The 10,958-nt window shown below is 46.7% G+C and overlaps 1 protein-coding gene across 1 annotated transcript; it reads left to right on the forward strand.

The window, feature by feature from the left end:
- The first annotated feature begins 6,705 nt into the window (after window positions 1-6,705).
- LOC119270062 (selenium-binding protein 1-like) lies at window positions 6,706-10,509 on the forward strand. Its single transcript, XM_037552029.1, has 8 exons — window positions 6,706-6,792; window positions 6,911-7,073; window positions 8,056-8,251; window positions 8,324-8,551; window positions 8,825-9,056; window positions 9,141-9,248; window positions 9,342-9,614; window positions 10,031-10,509. Exons 2-8 carry the CDS (start codon window positions 6,911-6,913, stop codon window positions 10,313-10,315), a joined length of 1,485 nt encoding a protein of 494 aa, XP_037407926.1. The 5' UTR covers window positions 6,706-6,792; the 3' UTR covers window positions 10,316-10,509.
- The last annotated feature ends 449 nt before the right edge of the window (window positions 10,510-10,958 follow it).

Raw genomic sequence — 10,958 nt, forward strand, 5'->3', positions numbered from 1 at the left:
TGTGGGTTATCAAGGGTGCGGCACCTAGCAGTGCATCAAGGACATAAGCCTTCTGTGCAGCAATGAGGATAATACTCAAGTTATGGACCCAGTCCGCATAGTTGCTTCCATCATCTTTCAACTTAGCTTTCCCTATGAGCGCATTAAAATTCAGGGGAACTACAGTGCGGGCCATTGATCTACAACACAAATTTTGCAGAGACAATTAAGACTAAGTTCATGATAATTAGTTCAGTTAATCAAATTACTAATGTACTCCCACTTAAATCAACATCCCTCAAGTTGTCTAAGTGATACATGATCCAAATCAACTAACACATGTCCGATCATCACGTGAGATGGGGTAGTCATCAATGGTGAACATCTCCATGTTGATCATATCTACTATATGGCTCATGTTCGACCTTCCAGTCTCCTGTGTTCCGAGGCCATGTCTGTACATGCTAGGCTCGTGAAGTTTAATCCAAGTATTATGCATGTGTAAAACTGGCTTACAACTGTTGTATGCAAACGTAGAGTCTATCACACCCGATCATCATGAGGTGCTTCAAAACGACGAACTTTTGGAATGGTGCATACTTAGGGAGAACACAATTTCTTGAAATTAAGTGAAGGGATCATCTTATAATGCTACCATCGTCCTAAGCAAAATAAGATGCATAAAAATATAAATATCACATGCAATCAATATGTGGCATGATCTCCATCGTCACCGGCATGACACCATGATCTCCATCATCGTGTCGTCACGTGGTCGTCTCACCAACTATTGCTTCTACAACTATTGCTAACGCATAGCGATAAAGTAAAGCAATTACATGGCGATTAATAAATTAAAGACAATCCTATGGCTCCTACCGGTTGCCGAACTCACCGACATGCAAGTCATGAACCTATTACAAAACATGATCATCTCATATAGCAACATATATCACATCACGTTTTTGGCCATACCACATCACAACATGCCCCGTAAAAACAAGTTAGACGTCCTCTACTTTGTTGTTGCAAATTTTACGTGGCTGCTATGGGCAACTAGGAAGAACCGTTCTTACCTACGCAAAGCCACAACGGTGATAATAAAGCCGCCTTTTAGCCTTCTACAAGGACCGTCTTCATCAAATTAGATTCAACTAAAGTAGGTGAGACACACACCCACTAGCCACCTTATGCAAAACAAGTTGCTTGTCAGTCGATGGAGCCGGTCTCATGTGTGAGGACATGTAAAGTTGCTCCGAGCCGCTTCATCCCACAATACCGTCGAATACAAATAAGACAAGAGAGGTAAGCAATTTGAGCATCAACACCCAAAACTCTTTGTGTTCTACTCGTGCATATACATCTACTCATAGACCTAGCTCATGATGCCACTGTTGGGGAACGAAGCATAAAAAAAGTTCGTACGAACACCCAAGATCTATCTAGGAGAAGCATAGAAACGAGAGGGGAGAGTGTGTCTACGTACCCTCGTAGACCGTTAAGCGGAGCGTATATCACACGATTGATGTAGTCGTACTCGTCACGATCCAATTGCAATCCAAATCGACGAAGTACCGAACGGACGACACCTCTGCGTTCAACACACGTACGGCTCGATGACGTCTCCTCCTCCTTGATCCAGCAAGTGATGGAGGATAAGTAGATGGGATCTTCGGCAGCACGACGGCGTGACGGTGATGGTGGTAGAGTGATTCCGGCATGGCTACACCGAGCGCTACCGAAACAACGAAAAGACGGAGGAGTTACGAAGAACGGGAGAGAGAGGGGGGGCAAGGGCGTGTGTCTCCTCTTGGGGTGCCCCTTCCCCTATATATAGGTGGAGGGGCATGGTGGCCAACCCTCCAAGCCCTAGGGCTGGCGCACCAAGGGGGAGGAGTTGGACTCCTAGTCCAATCCCCTCCCTTCCATACACAGGTGGACTTTCCACCTTTCCCAGCCACATGGGCCTTGAGGGACTTGTGCGCCTGGCCCAATAAGGCTAGGGCGCCTCCCCTTAGCCCATGACGACCCTTGGGACATGGTGGAACCTTGGTGGACTTTCGGACTCCTTTGAAAGTTTCCGGAACCTTCTGTAAGCTTCTCGGTACAATACCGAAATACTGAAACTTTTTCTGGAACCCTGAAAGCAACTTTCCATATATAAATCTTTACCTCCGGACCATTTCGGAGCTCCTCGTGACGTCCAGGATCTCAACCGGGACTCCGAACAATATTCGGTCACCAACATGCATATCCCAATATTACTCTAGCATCACCGAACGTTAAGCGTGCGGACCCTACAGGTTCGAGAATCATGTAGACATGACCGAGACACCTCTTCAATGAATAACCAATAGCAGAACCTGGATGTCCATATTAGTTCCTACATATTCCACGTAGATTTTCTATCGGTTGAACCACGATGTCAAGTATTCCGTTAATCCCGTATGCAATTCCCTTTGTTCGATGATATGTTACTTGACCAGATTCGATCGTTGGTATCTCCATACCTAGTTCAATCTCGTTACCGGTTAGTCTCTTTACTCGTTCCGTAATACAAGATCTTGTGACTAACTCATTAGCCACATTGCTTGCAAGCTCTTTACGATGTTGTATTACCGAGAGGGCCCAAAGATATCTCTCCGTCACAAGGAGTAACAAGTCCCAGTCTTGATCCATGCCAACCCAACAGACACATTCGGAAATACCTGTAGAGTATCTTTGTGAGTTTGATAACAAACAAGGTATTCCTACGGTATCTGGGAGTTGCATGATCTCATGGGCTTAGGAATAGATACTTGACATGAAAAAAACTATACCAATAAACTCAAGTGATAGTGATATGATCGAATGCTAAGCTTACGATTGGGTCTTGTCCATCACATTATTCTCCTAATGATTTGATCCCGTTATCAAATGAAAACTCATGTCTATGGTTAGGAAACCTTAACCATCTTTGATCAACGAGCTGGTCTAATAGAGGCTCACTAGGGACATATTATTTGTTTATGTATTCACACATGTATTTAAGTTTCAGGGCAATACAATTCTAGCATGAATAATAAAACTTTATCATGAACAAGGAAATATGACAAGAAACAATTTATTATTGCCTCTAGGACATATTTCTAACACAGGCCATCCTTGATTTCCTCCAGTCGGCCGAGTCGGCTGCGGAGGCAAGACGCTGTCGCTGGCAGGAGATGGAGACGTAGCAGGCCGCGGAGGAAGCGAAGATGCTCACCTACATGGATGAGGTCGAGCAGGAGGAGGATGAGCCGGAGCCCACCTCCTCGCCCGTCCAGCCGTCGCCCGGCACCGTCATTATGGACATCTCCGACGACGAGACTATCTAGGGCAGTATGTAATATGTAGTACATAGGATTTCTTTACATGCTTTGTATGGATCTAGGGGATAAAATATGAGAGAGACAATGCAGAGTGGCTAATTTGAGACATGACCGGTCACTGTCCGCGGACGTGTCCAATCGCGTCCGCAAGCATTTGAGGAGCCGAATTTGCAAAATACACACCAGAATCGAGTGTGACTGCTCTACTGTACAACGTGGCCCAGCGCCCAGCCTGTGTTGTTGGCCGTTGCAGCTGACGAGTCGCTCTGAAGTTTTGTTGGAAGCGTTCTGACCTTTCGAGGCACTTTCTAAAATCGCCTCCACATTAACCATCCGAGGCATTCTTCGAAAGTGCCAACAAACAGCTTTCCCTTCGTGAGTATACTTAGCGTTTTTTAGAAACGCGATGTTAGCTCTTTGAAGGCATTTTCTTACCATTTCAAGGCATTTAAAAATGCCTCCTAATGTCTACCGTGATGTAGTGCGGAGTCGGCTGCGGAGGCAAGACACTGTCGCTGACAGGAGATGGAGACGTAGCAGGCCGCGAAGGAAGCGAAGATGCTCACCTACATGGATGAGGTCGAGCAGGAGGAGGATGAGCCGGAGCCCACCTCCTCGCCCGTCCAGCCGTCGCCTGGCACCGTCATTATGGACATCTCCGACGACAAGACTATCTAGGACAGTACGTAATATGTAGTACATAGGATTTCTTTACATGCTTTGTATGGATTTAAGGGATGAAATATGAGAGAGACAGATGCAGAGTGGCTAATTTGAGATATGACTGGTCACTGTCCGCGGACGCGCTCAATCACGTCCGCGGGCATTTGAGGAGCCGAATTTGCAAAGTCCGACGGTAGATGCTTTAAGAGTGGCAAAAGTGAAATATCAAAATTTAAAATGACAAAGAAAAATTGGCAAAATCTAAAGTAGCAAAAACAAAAAATTTCCTCTCCTATTGGGTGCATAACGATAAGAAAAAAAGCTGCCGACTTCTGCTTTGCGGCTTCCCCACTCCAGAAATGTTGTGGTGCATACATGCAAGTAGTCGATCTCGTAACATAATCTATTCTCGTGTCCGGAACAGTATTGGTCCAATTTGGCGGTATCCAATCATCATCTTAGTTTTCTACTTACTTTTCTCCTCTGTTCGTGTCACTGATTTGACAGCTCTCGCGGAAACATGAAGCTATTGCCAATTCGACAGGACGAACGCCGAAGGTAGGCACACGCATGCATGAAGCCATGTCGCAGTCACGTTCCGTAGACATGCTCGCTGTGAAAAATCTGCTCCGGCCGTCACATTCGCGAGGCACGTTGTTTGTCTACACCCACTTATTGATCAGCGTACGCAGGCCGGTAAAATAATCTTCCGTATGCCACGCACAGTGACTAGTACAGTACGTATATTATTTACAGCCAGATGAGATGTCAATCAACTGGATTTTCTATGATTTTGCAGCTAGCGCAGCAATCTTCACTCGGTCAACTGCTGCGCTTTACCCCTCAGATGGCTCCCGTCCTCACTAATCATGCTCTTCTCCACACAAACCTGGCTCAGCTTTCCGAGCCCGATCATTGTGTTCTCTTTACCCAATGGAATCATGCCAGCCAGACCGCCAGCTGACCGTGTGAGCGGAGATAATGCATCGATAGTCCATCTGCGCCGGCCGCGCGCAACGCATGGTGATAAAACAAAACTATAGAGCAGCCGTTATACGTCCGAATACGGAGTTCCAGCGAGGCAGAGATCGAGATAACCATGCATGCAGGGCTATTTTACTCGCCTTGTGATGGACGTGGAAGCTGGCAGCGCGCAAAGTCCTTGATTTGATCATGGGCAGCTAGCTAGCAGATCCGTGCCATCCGGACAGATAGCTTAAATCTGATACTAGTACCAGATCTCCATCGTGTGAGTTTGGAATTTTCGGTCGTGCGTTATTGGCTGACGTGTTTTAGGGCATGCATCCTTATCAGGCCACGTACGGCCTGGGATATGCATCGCTGACTCAGAGGCAAATCGCAAAGTGTGACCACTGACCAAGAGATGAGAAGTGGTAGAGCAGAGCACGTAACGATCGAGCCGCTGGTTGGCATAGCCATCCTCGGTTGGTAGAGCCGAGTATGGCGTTCGTCGACCCGGGGTTGCTAAAACGCATGGCACGAAGAATTCGTTGCAGTAAAAGCATCCCTCGATTGGATGCACATTTTAAAAAAATTCCGATGATACATTTTTTGTGACATATAAGTATATAACCCATATTTTGTTGACCAAAATTATAGGTCAAGCTTTGACAAAAAGAAACAAAGTGACATTGTATAAAAAAGACGAAGAAAGTGTCTAATCAGACCCCTCAAATCAAATGGCTGTAAGATCGGCTCGTCGAGTTGTCAGAGCGGTCGGGCCTGGGTAGCAGATGTGTTCATTTTTCAACATGAAAGGCGAGACGACAGGAACGTAAAATGGCCGACCATGCATGCATAGAGATATACAGTACTCTATTACTCCCTCCGTTCCGAGTTACTTGTCGCAAGTATAGATGTATCTAGATGTATTTTAGTTCTAGATATAACTATTTCTGCGACGAGTAATTTGAAACGGAAGGAATACATATGTTATGTTCGATTTGTTTAGATACAAATATAACTTGGGATGGAGGGAGTATAGATTAATATTAAAAAGTACCCTCTCCGTCTGAAAATGTTTGTTCCTCAAATGGATGTATCTAGCACTCCATTCATTTGAGGAACAAGTTTGGGACAAGTTTTTTCGGACGGAGAGAGTACATTAGTATTTTCTTCGTCTCTAAAAGCTCGTTTTTGATTTGTCAGATACGGATGTGTCTAGACACATTTTAGTGTTAGATACATCCATATTTAGATAAATACTTCCTTCGCGAAGAAATATAAGAACGTTACGAGTAGTATTACGAAATAAAGTGCCAATTTCGTGCTCGAAAAAATGCAAAGCTGCAGCGTCCGTTGCACACGCAGACACACACCCACACAGGACGGCCCGCACGCAGGCTCCGGCCAAGACGGGCGGCTCACGGCTGCGACCGCGAGGCCCCGGATCGGGACGCGCCGAGCCACCGCCACGAACCGCTCGCTGCGTCGCCATCGACGGTCCAAGCTTTCTCCAACCCCAGTTCGTGGACGGATCGATCCCGCCCGCCACGCAGGCACCCGCATTATCGTCCAGATACGACGACGCCCTGCCCACGCCCCGGGCCCAGGTTCACTCGCCACGCCTCCGGCCTCCCTTCCCTCCTATAGCCATCCGCACGCATCGCGAGGCGCGTCCCGCGGCATCCCCTCCGCCCACGTGGCGGCAGCCAAAGTTAGCCTCCCCTCTATAATTACCCCCGTCTCCCGGGCGGGCAGTCCCACCACCATCTCTCTCCTCTCCTCTGCTCCCTTCCTCCGTCCCTCTCGCACAGCAGAAGAGAACTCCTACCCTCCGGTGAGTCAGCACTGAGCTCGGCTCCCTGCTCCGTCAGCTGCTCTCCGGCGGCTGGCACCGGGAGCGGCGTTTTCCTTCAGGCAGGGGGTTAACTAATTTGGGCGTCCTGAGATCACAGATGGCCGCAGCGGTGGCTGACGCGGCGGTGCCGGCGGTGGCGAAGGCGAACGGCGCCGGGGCGGGGTGCTGCGCGGCGAAGGGCCCCGGGTACGCCACGCCCAGGGAGGCCATGGAGAAGGGCCCGCGGGAGGGGCTCCTCTACGTCACCTGCGTCTACAATGGTACCAATCCTTCCTTCCGCCCGACCCTCCTCTTCCAAGTACCAAGTTCCAACACTGGAAAAAAGGCCACTCATACGCACGGCCAACGCACGCGCACACCGCTGACACCCGCACTGCGGTTGGCGCTTAGATCTCAGCGAGCAATTATGATTCCGTTACAGGTTCTTATAATTAAAGTATAGGGACGTAGAGTAGTACAACAACAACAGCGGCAGAAGCAGGAGCTTGCACAGGCTTGACTTAACCTGGACTGGACTGAGAATCTGAGATGGACATGCCACTTAATTTAATCCTGGAAGTCTCTTTCTAATGTACTCAGATTCCATATTACTCCTAATCGAGAAAGTGAGACTTCCAGGATTAAAATCCTAGTAATATTTGAATCAAATGAGTAAACATATTAAATTCCTAATATGGGTGTCAGAGATGACTAAATGAGGACAAGAAGAATATTGGCATATGCTTTGCTATTCTAACTTCCTAATAATAAGCCTTGGTCCACGCAAAAAAGAAAAGAGAGCCTTGGTTCAGATCTCCAATTACTCTGCATATGGCAGTTTCTTTTCGTCAGAGATGTGCAATTTTTCGTGCTATGGTGTAGACACTGGGCTGGAGTATTTTTAGCCCGTCCAACTTAATGTAATGGGTGTAATGTAGTGTCTAACCATATAGACCGGCTTTAATTCTGATATGTACTGCTACTACTGTACATATGCACGCAGCATGCATGTGCCCTCCATGGCAGAAACTGCCATTTGCTGTTACACAAGTGTCCAAGTTGGCTGAGTCGTGGATCATTCAGAACCGTCTAGTTCAGTCCCTGTCTGTTTCTGAGCTTCACATGGCCTGTCTTCATGGCAGTTTCTGAAGGCAGAACAAACCATGTGAGCATGAGAAGAGATGTACGGGTGTGCCTTTGTACAGGTTGATTGCCTGATTGTGTGAAGTCTTGCTGATTGCCTGATTGAACTGAATTTTGCAGGTACTGGAATCAACAAGCCGGATTACCTGGCTACAGTGGACGTCGACCCCAATTCAGCGACCTACTCCCAGGTGATCCACAGGCTCCCGGCCACCCACATCGGCGACGAGCTGCATCACTCCGGCTGGAACGCTTGCAGCTCCTGCCATGGTGATCCATCCACGAGCCGGCGCTTCTTGATTCTCCCTTCGTTGCTGTGAGTAATCAGATGAATGAACGGTTGAATTTTAGCTCAGTTTTGAAATGCTGATCTGCTGGTTGTTCACAGGTCTGGTCGCGTGTATGTGGTCGACACTGCGAAGGATCCGAGGGCGCCTGCTCTGCACAAGGTTGTCCAGGCTGAGGACATTGCTGAGAAGACCGGGCTTGGGTTCCCTCACACATCCCATTGCCTTGCAACTGGGGATATCATGATTTCCTGCCTGGGAGACAAGGAGGGCAATGCTGCTGGCAATGGCTTTCTCCTGTTGGATTCAGAGTTTAACGTGAAAGGGCGGTAAGTTTTTTGCCCACAATCTGGGTACCATTGACATGGAAACATAACATATGCTCAAAATGCATGCTGTAACATATTGTCACTTCATCATGAAACCATCTCAGCATATCAGAATCATCCAACCACTCCATCCTGATTTACATATTACAAAATCTTCAGTAATATTTCAGCTTTGAAAAACTTTAGTACTCCTATTATTGATGCCTTACTTTTCCGAAACAGACAGTTTTCAGTGGCTCCAACTGTACTGATTTAACTATTTGCTACTTGTAGTTGGGAAAAGCCAGGTCACAGCCCCTTGTTTGGCTATGATTTCTGGTACCAGCCTCGTCACAAGACGATGATTAGCTCTTCATGGGGAGCTCCGGCAGCTTTCAGGACAGGTTTCGATCTCCAGCATGTCCAGGATGGTCTCTATGGAAGGCACCTGCATGTGTATGACTGGCCTGGTGGTGAGCTCAAGCAGACACTGGATCTAGGCAGCACAGGTCTTCTTCCACTGGAGGTGTGTATCAACTATCAAGTACCAAGAGTATAGGGGTCTAATAATTATCCTATAACCATAGTTCTCTTTTTATCTTCTCTGCAGGTGAGGTTTTTACATGACCCATCAAAGGACACTGGCTATGTTGGCTGTGCTTTGACAAGCAACATGGTGAGATTCTTCAAAACTGCAGATGGATCATGGAGCCATGAGGTTTGTCCGCAATGACATGCTAATGCCTACTTCTTTCACACATAATGAAGTTTATTTTCATTTTATTTACACTTCTTGTGCCTGTATTTGTAGGTAGCTATATCCATAGAGCCACTGAAGGTGCGCAACTGGATGCTGCCAGAAATGCCAGGATTGATAACTGACTTTGTCATCTCTCTCGATGACCGTTATCTCTACTTGGTCAACTGGCTTCATGGGGATATCAGGCAGTACAACATTGAGGACCCTGCAAAGCCTGTGTTGGCTGGGCAAGTATTTGTAGGTGGGCTTCTTCAAAAGGGCAGTGATGTTGTCTATGTGACCGACGATGACAAAGAAGAGCAGTATGCTGTGCCCCAAGTCAAGGTAAACTCTACAGTACTCCTCTTAAATCTTAATGGCTTGGTACATAAGTTACATTCTTCAGAATATCTTCTGTATCTTTTATTAAAAAATAACCAGAGTTACAATTCAATACTGGTTATATATAGTTCAACTGATGGGTGATTCAAGTACCAACTGGAACACATCCAGCTTGCAATGCTGCTATACTTATTCTCAACTAAACCGAATGATCCAATGAAACTGCAATATTTGGAACATACTCCTTCCGTCCCAAAATTCTTGTCTTAGATTTTTCTAAATAGGGATGTATCAACTCACGTTTTAGTATTAGATACATCCATATCTAGACAAATCTAAGACAAGAATTTTGGGACGGAGGGAGTATTTATTTCTAGTCACTCAACATTACTCTGACATACCATGTGTCTTGTATTCAGGGGCACCGGCTTAGAGGTGGGCCGCAGATGATTCAGCTGAGCTTGGATGGCAAGAGGGTCTATGTAACCAACTCTCTCTTCAGCCGGTGGGACGAGCAGTTCTATGGCCCTGACCTTCTCAAGAAGGGATCTCACATGTTGCAGATCGACGTCGACACCGAGGAAGGAGGGCTGACTGTCAACCCCGACTTCTTCGTGGATTTTGGCACCGAGCCTGAAGGTCCCTCATTGGCCCATGAAATGAGATATCCTGGGGGAGACTGCACCTCTGACATATGGATCTAGGACGAAGGGTGTAGGGTGCATATGCAGCTGGAGATCCATGGTGTTAAGCTCACTGTAATTAAGATGGTTTCTTCCCTGCCTGCGGTGTTGTATGTGATGTGGTATCAATTGGAATAAGTTCCTGATAGAACCTCTGACATTGGCTTCATGGGAGCTTGTGCCCTAATAAGAGTTGCCTCTGATTCTGAAATTTCTGATGCTTTTGTAGGCCTTATATCTTCTGCTTGAAATGTTCTAAACGAGAATGATTAAGCTGGAAGCAAAGTAACACATGCAATAGCCATATACAGTATTAACCAGAGATATAATGCTATTTCACCAAAATCAAATAGTATTTCTTGCAACCAACAGCATGCATGGTCTTGTAACCAAAATTATGTACGTCAGTTGATTGCTCTGCACCCGACGTACTGCCTCAGGGTAGTCGGGGTGGATCTCCTTGTAGTTCGAAGGTATTAGCTTACTAGTGCCTGTTTGGTCAGCTGGCAATCTTCTTCCCAACTGGAGTACATGTGGGAGGGAATGATGGTGCATTAGCTTACATTACACAAGCATTTAAACTCTGTACATACAGATTAGATAGTACTCCTATCAAACAAATTTAACTGGCAGAAGCTTACCCTTACAAATCGCCTTCCATTTG

The sequence above is a fragment of the Triticum dicoccoides genome, chromosome 3A (assembly GCF_002162155.2).
Source record: "Triticum dicoccoides isolate Atlit2015 ecotype Zavitan chromosome 3A, WEW_v2.0, whole genome shotgun sequence".
In the NCBI taxonomy this organism is placed as follows: Eukaryota; Viridiplantae; Streptophyta; class Magnoliopsida; order Poales; family Poaceae; genus Triticum; species Triticum dicoccoides.